The sequence below is a fragment of the Muscardinus avellanarius genome (assembly GCF_963383645.1).
Source record: "Muscardinus avellanarius genome assembly, chromosome: 4".
In the NCBI taxonomy this organism is placed as follows: domain Eukaryota; kingdom Metazoa; phylum Chordata; class Mammalia; order Rodentia; family Gliridae; genus Muscardinus; species Muscardinus avellanarius.
Window position 1 is genome coordinate 5,030,949 of NC_137789.1, and position 22,089 is coordinate 5,053,037.

The 22,089-nt window shown below is 41.2% G+C and overlaps 1 protein-coding gene across 1 annotated transcript in view; it reads left to right on the top strand.

Moving 5' to 3' along the window:
• Positions 1-2,313: 2,313 nt before the first annotated feature.
• Positions 2,314-22,089, top strand: part of FAM135B (family with sequence similarity 135 member B) — a gene marked incomplete at both ends in the record, with an annotated part of 208,160 nt that continues 188,384 nt past the window's right edge. The window contains one exon of the mRNA XM_080695259.1: positions 2,314-2,390. Within this exon, the coding sequence (XP_080551385.1) occupies positions 2,314-2,390 (77 nt within the window). The remainder of the gene's footprint in view (positions 2,391-22,089) is intronic.

The window sequence follows — 22,089 nt, forward strand, 5'->3', positions numbered from 1 at the left end:
AATTGCATTTCAGAGGAGAATAAAATACTCTTTATGGTATTCTCCATGCATTAATGTTTTTCTCTGAAATATTTATTCTCCAGAAAAATAGAATCTCATTAATTTGGCCTGGAATTCCAGAGCTGGAAATCAAGGCCATGAAGCCCCGGGTGTGCCGGGTGCTTTCGAGCACTGTGTAGAGCACTGTGTGGCGCCCCCAGCAGAGTGGCGGAGTTTGGCCTGCAGTGGGCTCACAGCACTGATGAGTCCTGACCTTCCTCTGTCCCTTTTTCTGTGTTCTCCCTTCTGGGATCAGAGTGTAGGACAGAGAACAGGACAAGCTGAAAAGTGAGTGGAGAACTCAGATGGTTTTGCCAGCCCTGCAGGTCTTTGAGCACTGAGCCTGAGTGGGGTGACGAGGAAATGGAGACCGTTACAGATGTTGTTTTTAATGTGATAATGAATCAAGTATAGAGAAGCCTCTGTCAGCTGGGTCCTTTATCTGGTCCTTCTTGGGAATGCCTTGGGATAGAAACTGGGTTGTGGTTCTGATGATGACCAATGATGCTTGTTAGGAAGGAACACGGCTCTCTCATAGGTCTCGGACAAGTGTCTTAAGCTAGGACTGCCAGGTTTGTTGGCTAGAAATCCCATCTTGCAGAATTTATAGAATTTGGTTCTCAGGATCTGCCACATTTTAATTTGATACACAGCCTTCTGCATCTTCAGAAATGTTTCCTTGGATGGAACCCTTGCCAGAGCTGAGACGCAGCAGTAAGGCTCAGTTAATCCTTCGTGCTATTCTTCTTAGGAGCTGGCCTAGCATGACCTTGTTAAGTGCAGGGAAGCTGGGTCGTGAACCACAGTGATGGTTCGATCCTTGCAGTGTCTTGGAGACAGAAAGAAAAGGGGTTCTGAAATGAGACCTAGGTGTCAATCACCAATCGCCGGTAGAAAAACTTCAGCATGCTCTTACTTTCTTTTTTCCTCCTTCCTTCTCATTCTTCCTCCATCCCAGAGGTCATTGAAACCATTGGGCATAGGGGGGGATCTAGACAAAGGAGAAGAAACCTTAGACAAGCAGAAAAGGTGAACGAACTAAGGGCGATAGGAGGGGGAGAGGGAAGCACCTTAATGCCATTGGAAACATCAGGTGTCAGGTTCATTGCCAGGAATTACCTCCTATCCTACCAGGAATCCTACAGGGTAGCTTTCATCCTCATTCCCATTACACATGGTGGTAAACTGAGGCGTGGGACAGTGAGAGGCCTGACCAAAAGAGGCGATCCTAGAACTGAATTCTAGAATTGAAAAGTGACTGTCAGTCAAGCTTTGTGATTTTTTTTTTGTTCTTTGCAAAATGGGGCAAGAATATTAGAAAATTCTTATTGAAAAATGATCCGTCAACACATGCAACACACTATGCACTGCCAAGAAAATAATAGGTGCTCGATAAATCCCCCTTCTTTTCCTTCCTTCAGATCCCTGGTATCTCCACGATTTCACATGCTCAGAAATCTCAGCCTGCCTCTACACTTGTTCTTGGCTTGTCTCTCATCCCAGACTTGGAATACTTTAATTCCGTTCCTTTCCATCTTTCCTGCTCAACTCTCTTGTTATTGGCCTTTAGGGTCTCTTGCCTTGGAAAATTAGTGACCTGTCAAGTTGAATTCAGCATCTGTCTGGCAAAAGCATCCACTTTCTCTGTGTCTATGGTTCATCGAACATCCATTTTTCCTTGCTTCTCCACCACCTGCACTTATGATACCTTTAACAGGATCATTTTCAATTATCATGAGTTATTAGTGGTAGCTGCCATTTATGGAGTGTTTACTATATGTCAGGGGTTGTGCAGAGTGCTCAGTTTGGTGTGTTTGTTTAATCTTCTCATCATCTATCAAAGTGGAATCCCATTACCAATCCTCACATTACAGATGAAAACAGGAAGAGAGAAGTCAGGTGGCTGGCTCGGGGTCACATAGCTAGAGAGTAGGAGCTTTTGGGCTAGGAAGGGTGTGCTTGTATCTGGGATGGTGTTGTTTCCAATACACTGAAAGTTAGGTAATGGGGTGGATCAGCCTGGCCTTGGAGACAGGGTGCCTTGGGTAAGTCCTGCCCTTCCAGATGTGTGGTGTGTGACTTACTCTGTCACCTCATCTCTCTCTCTCCTATAAGAGGGACCCTGAGTGGAGACAGGACAGATGTGGTGATCCTGTTGGCCCCGGTGCATTGAAGCACAGTTTGATTTCCTCCTGTAGAAACTGGGTGTATGTTTGGCTGACATCATCTTAGCTGTTTTTCTCTTTGCTTTTCAGGTAATGAACCAAAAAGATCATGTCTGAAGTACAAGGAACAGTTGAGTTTTCTGTAGAACTACATAAATTTTATAATGTGGATCTCTTTCAGAGGGGGTAAGTATGCTTCACAGTTTGGTGTGTGTGTGTGTGTGTGTGTGTGTGTGTGTGTGTGTGTGTGTGTGTACTTTTGCTGGCAGGGTTTGAAGGTATTTGGTGGCAAGTTATAGGATATTTGGGATTAATAAGGGAAGAATTTTCATTACTTTTTTCTGCCAAGTGGAAAATTCAACCTTAGTGCACCTGAAAATAATTTTTATATTGACCAGTAGTGGAAAATGCTAATTTATTTTCTCCTTCCTGCATTCCGTTCTGCCTTCTCTCTTCTCAGTTACTTTTTACACTGAATATGTCAATTTCAAAGGAAATTAAATTTATGAGGAGTGCAGTTTGCCTGTGTGGCTCTGATAAAAAAAAAAAGTGTCTGTAAGCTTAATACTTGCTGGCCATCTTCCCAAAGCTACACATGTGCTGGGATCTTTGGAAACTAAGAATGTTTATTTACAAATGTTTCTTTAAAACATAATTACCAAATTGTTGCTTCCATTAGTACTCTGAATTTGGTATTTTAGTGCATGATCTCAGTGTGTCTTTATGGTAAATGTTGCTCTCAGAGTCACTGTATAGGCTGGGCGTGGTGGCACACGCTTGTAATCCCCGCACTTGGGAGGTGGAGACAGGAGGATGGCGCAGGTTCAAAGCCAGCCTTGCTGGCTTAAGAGACCCTGTTTCCAAATAAAAATATACAATAGGTCTGGGAGTGTAGCCCGGAGGTAGAAGGGTTTCCAGGAACCCCAGTACCACCACCAAAAAAAAAAAAAATCACTCTATATAATTTGGATATAAAATGACTACTGGGTTAGTCAGTTTTCTGTGTCTGTGACAAAATACCTGAGGAAAACAGCATAGAGGAAGGAAAGATTTACTCAGCTTAAGAGTTTAGAGGCTCCAGTCCAAGACTTTAGGGCTCAGGATTTCAGAGGTCATCCCATGATTAGCCAGCTTGGGGCAAGAACATCTCAGTGGCAGGGCTTTAGGGGAAGAAAAGCCATCTCTGTTCATGGCAGGAGAAATAGAAAAGAGAGAGGGAGAGGGAGTTCAGCTGCTTCCATTTCCATGTGCCTGTGGTGGGGCTGAATATCATGGAAGAGAGTGTGGGGAGGAAAATTCTCAATTCATGGCAATCAGGAAGGCGGGGGAGGAAAATTCTCAATTCATGGCAATCGGGAAGGCGGGGGATGAGGGGAGGACAGGCACAAGATATACCTCTCCTGGGCACTCCTTCAGGGACCTACCTGCTTCAACTAGCTCCCCTCCTACAGTTTCCACCACCTCCTCATAGCCCATTCAATTATGAATCCACCAATGGGTTAACCCACTGATGTGGCTAGAGAACTCATGGTCTAGACATTTCTCAAAGGCCCCATCTTTGAGTATTATGCATTGGGAAGCCAGCCTTCAACAGTCTCTTTTGGGGGGCATTCTAAATCCAACACATAACAGATAAAGCAATTAAACACAGACTAGCACTGGACATTGACCCCGTCTGAAACTCACTTTCAATTTGTTGGGGCCCACATTAGCAGTGTCTTAGGCAGGTTTTTTTTTTTTTTTTTTTTTTTTTTTGTGTGTGTGTGTGTGTGTGTGTGTGTGGTACTGGGGATGGAACCCAGGGGCATTGTACCTCTGAGCTATACCTGCAGCCCTATTTTTTAGTCTTTTATTTTTTTTAAAACAGGGTCTCAACTGAGTTGTGAAGGGCCTCATTAAGTAGCTGAAGTTGTCTAGGAGCTGCCATCCTCTGGTCTCAACCTCCCAAATGCTGGGATTATAAGTGTGCGCCACCATGCCTGGCTTCTTAGTCAGCTTTTTCATTGCTGTTACCAAAATACCTGACAAGCACAATGTAGAGGAGCAAAGGTTCATTTTAGGACTCAGGATTTCAGAGGTCATCCCATGATTAGCCAGCTTGGGGCAAGAACATCTCAGTGGCAGGGCTTTAGGGGAAGGAAAGCCATCTCTGTTCATGGCAGGAGAAATAGAAAAGAGAGAGGGAGAGGGAGAAGGAGAGGGGAGGGAGAGGGGGAGAGAGGGAGAGGGGGAAGGGGGGAAGGGGAGAAAGAGAGAGAAGAGAGAAAGAGAGAAAGAGAGAAAGAGAGAGAGAGAGAGAGAGAGAGAGAGAGAGAGAGAGAGAGAGAGAGAGATATGGAGGGAGGAGATAGATGTTGTCCCTAGGACCCACTTCCTTAGCCATGCCCCACCTCCAAACCATGCTATATTGGGGACATGCATTCAACACAAGAGCCTTTAGGGGACATTTTAAACTAAAACCATAGCACAGAACAAGTAAGTGTTCAAAGCAAAGGATATTTATCAGTTTGATTTTACTGTATAAAATACTACCTTAAATTTAGTAGCTTAAGAGGGTCAGGAGTTTGGGCTGAGCTCAGGAGCGTGGTCCTGCCGAATTGGACCAGGCACTACATATATCAGCTGGGCTTGTGTCCTAGACCTGGAGACCTCAGCTGGAAGGCTGTTAGTTCTTCTTCCTGTGATCACCCATCCTCCAGTAGGCCAGCCGGGACTTGAGGACATGGCAGCCAGGCTCCAAGAGCCAGAGTGAAAGCATACACAGACTCTTTTCTTCCACTGTTAAAATAAATTATATGTATTTACTGGGTACAGTATAATATTTCAATACCTGTACACAATGTGTAATATTCACATCACTGTGATTGACATATCCATCTCTACATTTATCATTTCTTTATGTTGGGAACATTCAAAATCTCTCTACTAGCTATCTTGAAAAATGAAATTAGTTGTTTTCAACCATAGTTATCACAGATTATTGTTATTATTATTTCCCTAGCATTAGAAGTTATCCCTTCTATACAGCTGCCTCCTTTCACTTATTAGCCATCGTCTCTCCACCCCCTCTTCCCCATCACCCTTCCTTTGCCTCTCGTAACCATAATCCTATTCTTAATTTCTCTGAGATCAACTTATTAGCTTCTACATATAAGTGAGAACCTCCAGTATTTGTCTTTGTGTGCTTGGATTATTTCTCTTAACATAATCTATTTCAGCCTCATCCATGCCATCATAAATAATGAAATTTTATCACTCATTTTATGGCTGAATAATATTCCTTTTTAACTCTCTCTCTCTCTCTCTCTCTCTCTCTCTCTCTCTCTCTCAACATTTTTTTTCTTTTTTTTTTTTGTGGGTCTGGGGATGGAACGCAGGAACATTCAGCCTCCGAGCTACACCCCTTGCCCTAGTTTTTCTTCTTTATTTTGAAACAGGGTCTCACTAAGTGGTGGAGGGCCTCACTAAGTAGCTGAGGCTGTCCGTGGATGGTGATCCTCTGGTCTCAGCCTCCGAATGCTGGGATTCCAAGTGTGCACCACCATGCCTGGCTATCTCAACATTTTCTCTACCCATTTAGCTATCAATGGATCTCACACATTGGCTATTGTGAATAGAATTTCTTTCACATACCGATTTTTTTCGTTGGATATATACTGAGTAGTGAATTTTATGTATTATATAGTAGTTCTATTTAGGTCTTTGAGGAATTTATATATTCTTTTCTATAATGAATGTGCTAATTTATGATACTACCAACAATGTATGTACGTTTCCCTTTATAATAGCCATAGATCATTATGGTTTTAATTTGTATTTCCATGATGATTAATGATGTTGAACATCTTTTTATCATAAATTTGTTTACCATTTGTATAACTTCTTTTGATAAATATTTAGTTAGACAATCTTCCCAACCTCTTTATGTGCAATCTTGGGATTTGCAGAAAGTTGTTTGCAACACATTCTACCAGCTGAAGAAAGTCAAAAGGCCAATCTAGATTCATGGTAGAGAAACCATTACTATGTCTTGGTAGACAATAGAGAATATATTCATACTTTTATATTTGCCACCATGTTTAGGGCTTAATTTTAAAACAATAGCTCTGAAATTAATGTCTTGCGCCGGGCGTGGTGGCGCACACTTGTAATCCCCATGCTTGGGAGGCGGAGACAGGAGGATCGCGCAGGTTCGAAGCCAGCCATGCTGGGTTAAGAGATCCTGTTTCCAAATAAAAATATAAAAAATAGGTCTGGGAGTGTAGCAAGGATGTAGAAGGGTTTCCAGGAACCCCAGTACCACCAAAAAATGATATTAATGTCTTTTATGGTTCATAGTCTTTTCTTACATAAGGGTGAAATTCAGTGGGCTGAGAGTTTTGGGAAGGAGACCCAGTTAGTGAGAGGAATGGACCATGATTCTGAGGGCAGCTCTCTGTTCCATGGAAGGAGGCATACCAGGCATCCTGGTAAGGATTGGGAGCTTGGCCTTGAGGAGGCAAAACTCTGCATCCTCTTGGAAGCTCTACTGTTTTCACCCCACCTTTGCACATTTGGTTAGAAGTTGCATGGGATAGTGATAAGAGCCCTGGCCTGGGGACCAGGACACTAATGATAGACTCTGCTTCTGCTTCTGGTGGTCCTTCGGCATATCATTCTGCTCTGCCCTTCAGATTCCCCATTTATAAGAAAAGGAATCTGTTTTGATAGCATTGCATGCCATCCTGTGTTAGACACTTTCCTATTTACTCTCTCCAGTGTATTTATAACCCACAGAAGTGGGCAGTATAGTCTTAATATTTAGAGAGGTTATTTAGGATTAAGGAGGAGAAGAGGCCCATTCTCCTCCCCTCTACCATGACCAAGTAAAGGAGCTGAGGCAAAATTTCTCATCAAAACTCTTGATTTTTCTCCCTACTATTAAATGCTAATCTCCAAAGTGGGCTGGATTCTATGCAGGAAGGCACAAGGCAGCCAATGGTATGTGGGACAAAAATACTAAAACTTTTGTTTAAAAGCATTGTGGGCTAAAAAGAAGAAACAAAGCCAAAATTGACTCATAATTACAATAGATACTGACACTGAAGGCCTTATTTTGTTCCTCTGACCAATAGTCATGAGTCCCTTCCAGTTAGTCAGGTATTGAGAATGAAGAGGGCATCCGCAGCAAAAACAGGCTGAGGTCACCCTCACATGACAAAATATTGCAGTTTTTAATGAACTGACCAGTTGTGTGAATCCGCAAAATATTTTCTATTTTCAATTATGAAAAAAAAACTACCTCAGATCTCTAAGGGAATCTTGAATTGAAGGTAATAATGATGGAGAAATATCAAATACCAGGAAATACCAGAATGATGCTCATCCTGTCTTAGAAAACTCTCTTGATACAGGCTCTGAGATTAAAGATGACAGGCTAATCATTTCCACCCATAAGAAGGGTAAAAGCTTTAAATCTATTTTAGAAAACCATTTGCTGTATGGATGTGTAAATATTACTCATTACTCATTTTATGTTACCTGTATATTGGGCCTTGAGATATTGGACAGTCCAGTGAGAAATAATTGCCATTAGAAAATCATTTCAAAATGGCACATCTAAAATGTGGACAGACCGACACGACATCACACAGAAAATTGAATATGGATGACATGACTTTTTCAGCTTGCCTACGACAGTCCTCCTTTCCTTCTAAATTTGCCTATATTAGGAAGTATCTTGTTTAGCTGTGATCACTGCCTAAGTGTCATATTACATTTGGCCAAATTAGAACCAGGCCTTGTCATCCTATGACATATATTTTACTAAGAAGAAAAAGGTGATGTATTCCATTGTACATAAAATATTTATTTTTATATAGTATCCTGTGTCTTCTAAATGACCAGTTCCTATATTTCTGATTCATGTTGTTTACAGTAAAACTATATATATATTCATGAGTTAAATGCACCAATAAAAAAATTTAAAAAATAAAAATAAAGGTACACAATAAATAAATAAATAAATAAACATACATACATATTGGGGGTTTTACTCATACGTTTTTACTCATAGTCATGAAGATTAGTAAGTACTGGGAGACAACTCACCCAGGAGATCAAGATACTGTTGCTGGCCCCAGCTCTTAGTGCTAGCATCTCATGGTTCCCCAAAATGTGTATTTTTAGGCACATACTTCAGATATAGTCTAGAGTGGGCTTTGTGGCAAGATACTTTATGAACAGAGTAAGGAAGGCCATTGGATTTTTCAGGGTGAATAGAGTGAGTCTTAGTATTCATAGTTCTGAATGTGTGTGGCAGTAACCACCAGTCTTGCTGTTAATAGCCACCCACATTCTGGACCATGCCTTCAGGGAGCTATGGACAGGCTGGGCATGATTACAACCAGGATTCTGCATCTGCCAGGGTAGTTCCTGACAGGCAGGATCCCTGATGCTCAAAAGCTCAGGAATTTTTTTTTTTACTCTGAATCCCACAGGGGTCATGCTTAGAGTGAAACATAATTACTTTGCCCGGAAGAACTCTATGGAGAAGGGATGGCCATAATCCAGGCATGGTGACACAGTGGGGTCCTGGAGTAGCTAGTGATAGAAAATGAATGAACTGATGGCAGTAAAGAGACAAAAATATTGGGTTTGGGGAATCTGGTTCACTTTTTAGGTTCAAGGATATAGGATTAAATGTGTACTTTTATGTAAAGACACTGGTGTTATGTGTCAGTCAGCTTTTTACAACTCTAACAAATGCCTAAGATACTCAATTCACAAGGAGGAAAAGATTTAGTTTGGTTCACATCTAGGGAAGTTTCAGTGTACGATCGATTGGCTCCATTGCTTTGGGTCTGTGCCAAGGCTACACATAATAGCAGAAGCAGGTGGTGGAGCAAAACTATTCTTCTCATGGCTGGGAAATATAAAAAGGAAAAGAGACCAGGGTAACACAGCCCCTTTCATGGCTAGGCCCTCAGTGACCGGAGACCTCCCACTGGGGCACACTCCTTCAAGTTTCTGCTGTTTCCTCATAGCACAATGCTTGGTGCTTCTTTATCACATGAGCCATTAAGAAGAAACCCAGATCTAAATCAAATCATTTCACCACTGATGCAAATGTCTGTTAAGGTACAGGCCCATTTCACAGTGTGAACTGAATTTATTCCATTTCAGAAGATATGTATATGTATAAATCCCAAAGTCTTCACAGTCCCAAAAGTCCTCAAATGTTCAATTCCAAAGTCTCCTCTGAGAGTCAAGGAAAGTACAGTCTAAAGCTCCTGTAAAAATGCATCAAGATATTTACATAGTTTCAAGATATTATTGTGGTATAGACACAAGGAACAAGAACAGATTGGACCAAAGCAAGTCTGAAACCCAAGTGGGCAAGCATTACATCCTTCATCTCCATGTCTAGCATGCAGGGCACGTCCTAGCAAGATATAGACTCCCAAGGGCCTGGCAAGTTCCAGCCAAGAACCTAGCTGGCTTCAGCTCTATGGTCCTTCCCTTGGGTAGTTTTTGCATAATGCCTTCAGCATCCTTCAATAGGCCTTCCACATCTCTGGCATGTCTTCTTGGGGTCTTCATTTCAGCTTCGGTCTTGCTCTTCCAGCTCCATGAATTGCCCTTTAGGGCTATTCCAGAATGATAATGCTACAGCTAACTTCCTGACCTCACAATATTTCTTTTAAAATCTCAGTGAAAGCCTCCCTGACCTCATACCTTACATTTAGTATCATATTGATGATGCAGGGCCCACATCATGTGGATAATTTTAAAGTCTACTAACAGAGCAAGCTGTGTCTGGGCCTGCTTGGACAACAGCTGCAGCAGCCTCCAAGTTCCTTGCTGGGTTAGATGCTACTGGGAGAGCAAGGTACACCAGAAACTTTTTCTCAGAAGACTCTGCCCTGAAAAGGATTTGAAACAAATTTTCATTTCTAAATTTCTAAATGTGTGGTGGCTATGATCTTGCTAATTTACTACAGAGATGCTTCCAAGGCATCTTTTCTATTGTCTTGGTACAAATCCCACGGCTTATTAACTGCAGTCTTCTTAGCTGAAACTTTACATGCACTACATTTTAGCACAAACTACAAATTTTTCAAATCTTTCCACGCTGTTCCCAATGTTCACTATAAAACTGGACAAAAGAAGCCTGTCCTACACATAGCACTGCCTGATTGCTTTGCTGCCCTGAAATTGTATCTACCAGATAAAGTAGTTTGTCACTGTTCAGTGTGGCTAACCACAGTCTCAGGACATGGACAAAATTTAGCCACATATTTGCATTAATTATAACCCAACTACTCTTCTTTTTTTTTTTTTGCGGCTCTTGGGATGGAACCTAGAGGCATTTAACCTCCGAGGTACACCCCCTGCCCAATTTTTTATTCTTTATTTTGAAACAGGGACTCACTGAGTTGCAGAGGGCCTCACTAAGTAGCTGAGGCTGTCCGTGAACTGCGATCCTCCGGTCTCAGCCTCCCAGATGCTGGAATTACAGGTGTACGTTACCATGGGCAGCCCAAGTACTCTTTAGTGGAATTGCTAGCATAGTCCTCATTTATTTTCTGAAACTTCGTCAGCATTGTTTTTACTGTTTACATTCTATCAACATTCTGGACTTCTGAGCCCCTACCTGAAACACTCATTAAGCTCTGCCTATTCTAGGTTTTCTCCAGTTCCTCCAAACTTTTCCAAACGCTTACAAATCAATTTCCAAAGATTTTCAACATCACTAGGTATATAGTAATGAAAAAGACCCCACTTCAATCAACATACAGAGAGGAAGGTTTTTTTGGCTCCTAGTTTTGAAGTTTTATCCATGATCAATTGGCCCGGTGGATTTGGGCTATGGTAAGACAGCCCTTCAGGACAGAAGCACATGGCTAAACAAAATTGTTTACTTTGTGTCTAGAAAAAAAGATTAAAAATAAGAGAAGAAACTCAATCATTCAAGGGCATGCATTAACTTGAAGAATACCCAATAGGCACCGTCACATTTTCTTTTCTTTACTCTTTTCTTTTCTTCTCATCTTCCTTTTTTTTCTTTTGTATATAACCTAGGGATATTCTACCTCTGAGCTACACCCCCAGTTCTATTCTGAAATAGGGTTTTATTACATTTTTTCAGGCTGGAACTATCTCTTAAAATTTCCATTACCTCATTTTATATTTTATTTTTTATTGGTGCATTGTATTCATACATCTTAGTGGGATAAAAGATGGTGGAGACATACATGCACACATCACCCAATTAGCCCTTACCCAATTACGCCCCATTCCCTCTGCCTCCCTCCTTCCCATGCTCGACTTAGTGATTGACTTTGATATGTTTATTTAAGTACATCATGTGTTTTAGAGAATTTCCCTCTTCTTCTTTCCCATCCCCCCAGTTAGGTCGCCTTATTTGCTCATCTATAGAATCTTCTTCATCTAGAGTTCCTTCTGTTACCCATTTCTCCCTAGCATTTGCATATTAGGGAAAGGATCCAATTTTTCTTATTTTGTGACTGACTAATCTCACTTAGCATAATGTCCTCCAGTTCCATCCATTTCCCTGTAAATGATGTAATTGAGTTTTTTTAATGGCTGAGTAAAATTCCATTGTGTACATATCCCACAGTTTTGTAATCCATTCATCTGTTGATAGACATCTTGACTGGTTTCATAGTTTGGCAATGGTGAATTGTGCAGCTATGAACATAGATACACATGTATTAGTTTGGTAGTTTGGTTTCTTTTCTTTTGGGTAGATACCCAGAAGTGGTATTGCTGGATCAAATGGTAGATTTGTTCCCATTTTTCTGAGGATCCTCCATACTGTTTTCCAAAGTGGTTGCGCTAATTTGCAATCCCACCAACAATGTCTTAGAGTTCCCACTTCTCCACATCCTCGCCAGCATCTGTTGTTGTTTGTGTTTTGAATGACTGCCATTCTAGTTGGACTTAGGTGAAATCTCAGGGTAGTTTTGATTTGCATCTCTCTGATTGCTAATGATATTAAACATTTTTTCATGCATTTATTGGCAATTTGGATTTCCTTGCCCATTTTTTGATTGGGTTATTTTTTTTCTTAGTGCTAAGTTTCTTGAGTTTTCTGTATATTCTCTATATTAGTCCTGTATTGGAGGAGTAGGTGACAAAAAATCTTCTCTCAGTCTGTTGGCTCTCGGTTGTGGTTTTTGATAGTTTCCTTTGCTATACAGAAGCACTTCAGTTTCATGCAATCTCACATATTAATTCGCCTTTTAGTTTCCTGTGCCTTTGGGGTCTTGTTGAGAAAGTGTTTATCTGTGCATATGTGTTGCAGTGTTGGACCTGTGCCCTCTTCAAGGAGCCTCAAGGTCTCTGGTCTAATTTCCAAGTTTTTGATCCATCTTGAATTGACTCTTGTGCAGGGTAATAAAGTGGAATTTATTTTCACTTTTCTGCATATGGTTAACCAGTTATGTTAACACCATTTGCTGAACGGGCTATCTTTTTTTCAGTGTATGCTTTTGGTCCCTTTGTCAAAAATCAATTGGCTATAAGAGTGTGAATTTGTTTCTGAGTCTTCTATTCTGTTCCATTGGTCTATGTATCTGTTTCTGTGTCAGTACCATGCTGTTTTTATTACTTTACCTCTTGATATTAGCCTTTAAGTTACATTCCAGATCAAATTATAATAGCTCCACCTCATCTCTCCCACTGATGAGCAATACAGGACTGTATATTAGTCCTGTATTGGAAGAGTAGGTGACAAAAAGATCTTCTCCCAGTCTGTTGGCTCTCGGTTGTGTTTTTTGATGGAGGTCCTTGTACCTCCATCCTGGGGCCCAGTTTATTGTTTCTTAGATTGGTCAGAAAGTAACCTTGTCTTGAGTTTATGTGAGACATTGAGCTGGGAGCATCTGGGTATAGGAGGGAGAATATCACCAGAGATTGTCCTAATAGGAGAGTTACTTGCACATTTATATTGTAAATGGGTTTTTCCGGTTCTAAAATGCACACTGCCTTTTGACAATGTCTGCTTCAAGCAAACAGTCAACTTGCATTTATCGAAAGTCTATATTGACTGAGGCAAATTTTCAAAAAGAAAGCATGTCCTCAAAGCATCAACAAATATCATTAGGTGTCATGTAGATGTTCAACAGTAAGGTGTGTGCTGAAAAAAAAAAAAAAAGACAGGGGCAGAGAAGTACTAGGGACCCTGGCTTTGGGGATCAGAGATGAATTGAAAGTCAAGATCTGTCACCTATGAGCTGAGAGGATTTGGGGACATCTCTTAAAAACACAGTGAGCTGGGTGTATTCATTTCGAGTCACCCCCTCCATGCCAGTCTGGTATGGGGCTGTATTTCTATTTTCTGTATTTCTATCTTTCTTTCTTTTTTTTTTTTTGGTGGTACTGGGGTTCCTGGAAGCCCTTCTACCTCCGGGCTACACTCCCAGACCTATTTTTACATTTTTATTTGGAAACAGGGTCTCCTAAGCCAGCACGCGGCTGGCTTCGAACCTGTGCGATCCTCCTGTTTCTGCCTCCCAAGCGCGGGGATTACAAGCGTGTGCCACCATGCCCGGCTGTATTTCTATCTTTCTAATAAACTTCTTTAAATCTTAAAAAAAAACACACTGAGCCAAAATTTTATTGCCCATAACATAGTGATGACGGAGCCCATCATGGGAGTAATGTGGGAAGTTATGGCATAAATGCATCCAGATAAGTTAACATGGGATCTTGGTTCTAGTAGATGCTATCTAAATTGTCATTATGACTGCTACACTCTTGCCCCAATCTGTTCTTAATACTGGTAATGGAGTTCCTACCCCCAAAAGTGGGTGTGGCCACCTTGTTTCTCTGTTTAAAAGCTGTTTTCTTGGGGCAGGGATGTAGCTCAGTGGCAAAGTGCCTGCTTTGCAGATACAGCACTCTGGGTTTGATCCCTAGTTCCAAAAAGACCAACAAAACAAAACAAAAACAACCCTGAAAAAAAAAAATAAGCTAAAAGCTGTGTTCCTTTTTATGTCACTCGTCCACCTCGTGCTTACAACCTGAATGATATAACCTTTAGCAGCTTCATCTTATTGTTGGTGCTCAATAATTCTTAGCCCTCCTGCCCCTAATATGTGCCTTGAAAACTCCATCCTGTGCAAGTTAGAGGTCAAATATGTTCTCCTCCAGACCATTCCTGTAGCTTGATATTTGCCTACTCTATTCAGCTCAAATTTTATGAATTCCTGGCTTTTCCATATTCCTAAGTCTTAGCTCTTTAATAAAATGCTTTATTAGCTGGGTAAGGTGGTGCATATCTGTAATCCCAGTACTTGGGAGGCTTGGAAAGGCGGATAGCAGGTTCAAAGGCTAGTGTATGATGACTTAGTAAGACTTCGTTCCAAAATAATAAAAATAAAAAGGGCTGGGGGAGAGATAGCATGCCGCAGTGTTCAATTTCAAGTATCACATACACACAAAATAATTTGCTTTATTTAGTCATCTATTTACACCTTCATCACTTATATCTCCATCACCCTAGATGCTAACCAGCATTTCTCTGGCGTTGTGCTCAGAAGCACTGAGAGGAAAGGATGGAGTCCCTGCCCTTAAGGTGTTTACTTGCTAATGAGGGAGACAGATGTATCTATAAAAAATGACCAAAATTTGTAATAAGTTCTTTGACCATTCTGTAGACAGAATCGACGAAGCGTTGTGAAGTGAAGTAACTGTGGCGCTGCCACTTAAAAGGGTGGGTGGGAGTCAGCCACTTAGAGGATCCTCAAAAGGATAAGTGGAGTTTGGTGTTCTACTTAACCTTGGAGGGAGCCAGGGAAGGCATTGGGGATCCCAAGAGCAGAGTGTTCTAACCACAGAATCTACCACACCCTGCCTGCTATGTTACAACTTCAAAGACATGTCCCAGTCTCTGGCCTAGAAAATTCACTGTGTCCTTGAGGGCCCTAGACAAAAACTCAGGGGACAGCAAAAAGGCTTCAAAGAGCCAAAGGGCGTGCCTCCTTCTGCTACAGTGTGGTCTTGTGAGAGCAGCCTCTTGACTCTTCCTATGGCTGCCATTCCACTTCAGAGGGGCTGCCTGGAAATGCATCCAGAGCCTGCCACCCCAGCACTAATGCACATGCTCTTTTTGTGTGTGTGTGTGCAATATTGGGAATGGAACCCAGGGGAATTCTACCTCTGAGCTACAAGCCCCAGCCTTATTTTTTTATTCTTTATTTTGAAACAGGGTCTCACTGAGTTGCAAAGGACCTCACAGAGTAGCTGAGGCTGTTTGCAAACAGCGATCCTCCTATCTCAGCCAACTAAATGTTGGGATATAAGTGTGCTTTCTATCTTTCTTTAAAAATATAAAATCTGCCTGTGCTCCTATTCTTTATCTTGGAAAATTTTTTCCAACCCTCAAGTTGGAAATTAGAGCCCACCCAAAAAACCAAAAATGTCATTTTTTGGTAGAAATGAAGAGTAAATATAGAAGTGGGAAGGAAAAGCTTGAATGTAAAATGAATTACTATAAGTATTATAAGTAAAATGAATTACTTATTATAAGTATTACTTATAAGGATGCTAGGGTATGTTGACTATGCTATGTGTAGCTTGTCTTCGGTAAATGGAAGCTCTTCAAGGTTGACCATCTGATCTTATTGGCTTTATATTCTCAATACCCTGCATGGAGCCTGGTGCATACTAGGAGGTAAATGATGGTTTATTTTTGATTGGCTTGAACCTCACCTCTCTGCTTTCACAACTTGTTCAGATGGGATTACAAGGATCTTCACTGAATGATATTGATAGTGAGAAGGTGATTCCTAATTCCTAAAGTATTGTCTAAATCAATGCTACACAACCAGCAGAGTCACCGTCTCTAGGAGCTTGTTAGAAACACAATTTCTTGACCCTTGTCTCAGACCTACTGAGTTTGAATACCAGCAACCCTTATCTTTCAGCCTGTTCTCTGGGTGTTTTGGGTTGAAAAGCACAGGGAGTGCTGCTGAAAGAGCTTCTATAAAAAGTTTCAACCTTAGGCAGGTAATAAAATTGCCTTGGAGAACTGAAAAAAATCTACCTTATAGACAAATTGAATAAAAAGTGTCCTCAGAGAGACTGAGGTGTCAGCACTTATTAAAGTTCCCCAGGTAATTCTCAGGCTGCAAATGATTAGGAGGGGATGGAGGCTCAGGCCACCTGCCAAGAGCCTCAGCCTTTCTTTCTTTTTTTTTTTTTTTTTACCCTCTTTCTTATGAAGAAAATGAGATCTTGATTTTGATTCTAAGTCCATCATCTTCCTGGTGGGACCACTGCCTCTGCTCATCCCAGTGCAGCCGAACCTTAACTCCCTTTCACACCCTTCTATAGGAACTATAGGGATTCTCTTTTAGTCAGTTAGCATAGTTTTGGGGAAAAGAAGCATGAGAGATCTATCTTCTATATGGTGCAATAGTTTCCTCATGAGGAAATGCTTTTTAAATACTTTTATTGGTGCATTATGGTTTCACATCATACTGTAGTTCATAACAGTGGCATACCCACACACAGCTCTTAATTTGTAGATTAATGATTAATTATAAAACTCATTAAATTCATATTTTCTATCAGCAACATACATTCATAGCCCACTTCTGTCTATTTAAAAGAGCACAAGCCTTCATTTCATATACTGTCATTTGACACTGAGCTAACATTTGTCCTTGAACATGAATGAGTTCCAATGATTTTAAGTCTTAATTCAGACAAGTCTGTAAATCAAACAGGGTTTCTTTCTGAGTGAAGCTCTTCTTTATTTGATATTCAGGTCCATTTCTTGTGTTTCCTTTACCTTTGTCATCTCATAGATTTCTTCCAGAGGTTTTATGTGATTTTACTGAAAAGGTATGTTCCTATGCACACACAAAACAACAATCATCAGATTATTCTATAATAAGTATAATTAGATCTGATCTGAAAGTTCAAATGTTCACAGAAGTGTCAGGAATGAAACCCCCTTTGAAGGAACTCACCTGCCTGTTCCCTATTGGAATGAATGGAGGACCCATGGGTCAAGTGCCTCCTGGAAAAAATAGCATCCTGCATTTCCACCAGATGTTTCTCGTCACTGCCTAATGCCCAGAGACAGTAGCTCCCATGTAGAATTAGCTAACCAGCCCTGATGTGCCTTAACACACTCAGAAATACAATTATCTTTGCCTGCCAGAAATCAATGAATTGATTTGTCTGGTTCTGTCAGAAACAATACTTTTTTTTTACTTCCTTTATTAATATATGTTGAGGTCCTTTTTATTCCTTCCCACGCATGTGAAAAGGAAAAGGGATTATAAATGTGTGTGAGAGCACAATTGAATTCCAGATTTGCAGGACTGAGAAGTGGCCTCCACAGAGCTGAGAGGGCAGGGTGGAGGTGAGCCAGGGCTCTGACAGTGAGGAATTACAGAGGCTGAGCTTCCACGATGATGGATGGTCACCAGAAGTGATTTGGACGCATCACACAAGTGATGGTTTCAATCCACTGTGCCACTCCTATGATTTTCCAGTTGTTCAAAACATTGCCCTCCAATTTTCTCTAATAAAATGTTGCTTAAATGTTTTATTTAAATGACTTAAATAAATCAATGTATTTATTTGATTTAGGGTATTGCTTTCAGTAAAATTTTTCTCTAACACAGAATAGGTAAACTTGATAATCTCGGGGACTTTTCTTCTCTTAAATTACAGAATTGTCATTTTAATAAAAATTCGATTCCCCTCTATGATGAAATGTCACCATTATCATTATTCTTATGAACTGTGGATAAACTTTAGTTACCCAAGTACTTATGTACATAGGCATTATGGATTAATTTTCTAATAAATCCAACATTTACCAGAATGATTTCCCTGTCCCATTTTCAGTTCATTTGGCTTTTAATCTGTGACTTTCTGAGCCTGCTGCTTTGAGCTTTTTATCCTCTTAGCCCCTGGCTGAGGACATGCTCAGCAGGGATAGGAGAGACCTCTCCAAGAGGCCAGTGTTGCTCTATAGAGATGTAAAACACCTCTGGTGAGTTGGGAACCACCCGCAGAACCTAATCACCTGCTGGTGAAATCAAAGGCAGAGCAGAGTGCCCCTGAGTTGTGTGGTCCTTTCTCCTTTCCTGCTCTAAGGGAAGGTACTCAAGGTCTTTGTCCAGGTCTCTGAAGGATGCTGAACATCACATGGCCATGGCAGTGTAGTGGGAAAGCGCAGGCAGAGAGACACCCATCTTGACTCTAGCTCCATGTCTTCTCTCACTCATTGTGAGTTGCTAAACTCTCATCTCACTTCCTTCATCTGTTTTGTAGCATCTTTAGTAGATGCTGATGAGATAATACTAGTAAAGCATCCACTGACACCGAGGACCAGAATTTGCAGTACTAGCTAAGATGTCCTAAGCCACCATAGCCTCTCTACACCACTGATCATGACTGAAATGGAGTCATGCATCCTCAGCAGGTTATTGAGACAAGATGATAGCTGGACAGCAGGATAGTTCAAAAAAATAATGATAATGATGACATTTCACCATAGAGGGGAACCAACTTTTTATTAAAATGACAATTCTGTAATTTTAGAGAAGGAAAGCCCCTGAGATCATCAAGCTTACCTACTGACTCTGTGCTAGACAAAATTTTTACTGAAAGCAATAAATACCCTAAATCAAATAAATACAAGCCACCATAACATCTCTACCCCACTGATCATGACTGAAATGGAGCTATGCATCCTCAATTCTCAGCAGGTTATTGAGACAAGATGACAGCTGGATGGAAGGGATGCTAATGTGATCAGCCTCTGAATTCTTGTTCTTCCCTGATTTTGCAGCAGGCTTTTTTTTTATACTCACTAATCCCTCAGGAAGGGGTCTTCTGGCCAGTGGAAAGCCTAAAAACTCCATATTGACTGTTTTCAGCTTCAATGGAAGGAATCACATTCTCCTCCTCCTCCTCCTCCTCCTCCTCCTCCTCCTCCTCCTCCTCCTTCTCCTCCTCCTCCTCCTCCTCCTCCTCCTCCTCCTCCTCCTTCTTCTTCTTCTTCTTCTTCTTCTTCTTCTTCTTCTTCTTCTTCTTCTTTCTCTCTCTCTCTCTCTCTCTCTCTCTCTCTCTCCTCTCCTCTCCTCTCCTCTCCTCTCCTTTCCCTTTCCTCTCCTTTCCTTTCCTCCTCTCCTCTCTCTCTCTCTTGCTGGTTCTGTCCTAGAGATCTTGAGCAGGACAAAAGAAAAAAAGAAAAAAAGACATAGCTGTGATTGTGAGTTGTGAGTTGTTCATGCCATTGTGAGGAAGAGAATGAAAGGGGGAGAGAGAGAAAGAAAGAAAGAAGAGAAGAAAAGAGAGGAGGGTAGGGGAGAGAAGGAGGAAGGATGAAGGTGAAGAGAAGAAAGGGGAACAAAGAGAGGAGAAGAGAGGAGAGGAGAGGAGAGGAGAGGAGAGGAGAGGAGAGGAGAGGAGAGGAGAGGAGAGGAATGATAAGGCAGTATCAGAAGTGAAGGTCACAGCCCGGGGAAGATGCCCAAGGTAGAGCAGGGATACCTCAAAAGGTATCAGAACAGGTGCCTGGAAGAAGGGGCTCACCAGCTAGATAAAGGCTTGACAGGGATCACAATAACAGAGGGCAGCGTGTGCAAAGGTTTCAAAATGCAAAGGGCAGGCATGCCTGGCAGTGCCATACTTCACAGGGGTACAGCACAGAAGTGTGTTTTAAATGGAGTGGGGGGTGTTTTTGGTAAACCTGGAGGGGTCATGAGTTACAGGGAGACTGATGAAGGGTGAGTGCATCCTGTACCTAATATAGATTTTCATCTTGTAGATGAAGAGGGATATGGAACAGTTTAAGTGAGGGAGTTGTTTGATTATATGTGTTACAGAAATGTCACTTTGGAGACAAAGAGGATGGCAGTTGTGGTATGGGAGAAATGAGGAAGGTGGAGGGACACCCTAGGGCAGAAGAGTTTAGAGAGAAGTCAAAGCAATGGCCTCGGAAGAGTTGGTGCTTTTATTTTGTATCCAGAGGAGGAGGGCAGAGCTGAAGGGATGGTCAGCTGTCATCTTCAGTGAATTAGTGGATAATTCACAAGGTGTCTTTTCAGCTAGAATCAGTTGACCTTGACCAGTCTCGAGGTCATCTGGAATCAGGGCTGGGCATCCTCAGCTCATGGGCAAAACCGCCTAGCTGAAATCATTCAGAAACTTTATAAAACTCAGAGAGGCTTTGTGAGGTCAGATGTGTGCCAAGACTTTACCATATCCATTCACGTGTTGCTCTGCTCATCTTTATCAGTGAGGCAGTATTATTAATTTTATGGATGAGTATACTAAGGTCCAAAGTCACTATTACCCTCCAGAATGGCCAAGGTTTCACCCAGCTGCATGTCTTGAATACCAGTATCATCAATGCTAATTTTTATTTGGTTGGTGAGATCAAGAAAAAATTCAGTTTAAACACACTTGAAGGTGGAGAGATTTGCAAAATATTTTGAGCTAGACCCTTTGGGGAGGTGCAAAGAGAATCAGGATGAAGAAGTTATAAGGTCCATGGGACATGAGCGATGGAAAAGAGAATCCCTCAGTTAAATGGTACTGAAGAAAAAACAGTTTAAGGGCAAAAAGGTATCTTGAATTAGATCTTAGGAGGTCAAAGATAACCTTTGCCAAGAAAATCTGCACCACAAGAGGGAGGAGCCAGAGAGATTAGTCTAAAGTTATGGATGTGAACTGGTACTGCAGAGGAGGCTTTCACCATGGACTGGGAGAACTGATGTGTATATAAGCTAAATAAACCATTTTATATGACAAGTTAATGATCTCAGGTATTTTGTCATAGTGACAGAAAACTGGCTAACACTGTTTTAAGTAGGGAAATAATGTGATCGTATTTGTGCTAGAATATTATTTTGCTAAAAGGTGGAAAATGAATTGGGGTGGGGGAAGGCAGTGCCGGCTAGGCATAGTTGGCATTCACATATTTCAATTCATGTGTGTTGGGCAGGTTTTATGTGTCTGCTGGACTTACTGAGTAGTGTGACAAAAAGGTTTATTTTTCTCTAAATCCCATTGGAAGCTGGGTATGGTCCTGTAATCCCAGTACTTGGGAGGCTGAGACAGGAGGATAGCAGGTTCAAGGACAGCCTCAGTAAGTAGTGAGACTCTCGTGAAACTAAGGAGACTCTTTCAAAATGAAAATAAAAAAAAAATAGGACTGGAGGTATAGCTCAGAGTTAGAATTCCTCTGAGTTCAATCCCTAATACCAAAATAAATAAATAAATCCCATTGGAAGATGGGAAGGAGAGAAGATGCATTGATAGCTGGCTTCCAGGAGCCCAGGGTCCATCAGCTGGGCTGTACTAACTAAATATGAGAAAACCTTGTGATCCTGAGACTGGACATGTTTCTTATTATTTAAAACAATGTATTATTAAATGCATCATATTTAATATTTTTGCCATGAACCAATCAAACTGTCAAAGCTTCTGTAGCTACGCAACTGCCTGTTCCTCTGTCCTATGGGCTTAAACACCATCTATGTGTCTTTGACCTCTCAATTCAGAGAATCAGGTCAGCCTTCATATAATACTCTCTCATATATGATTGGTACTGAGAGTGTCATACCAAGAGGCCCAAAGTTCCATTCAGAATGATCAATAAGGAATTTTCTTTTGTTTAACCTTGTTAATCGAAATATATTTGCCTAAGCATACAGGAATTGATGGTATCTTGGTTTCCTAGAGTGATTGTAACAAAATGTAGAAATCTTAGCATATTGCCGGGCAAGGTGGCACATGCTTGTAATCCCCGTGTTTGGGAGACAGAGACAGGAGGATTGTGCAGATTTGAAGCCAGCCACACTGGCTTAAGAGACCCGGTTTCCAAATTAAAAAAAAAAAATATATA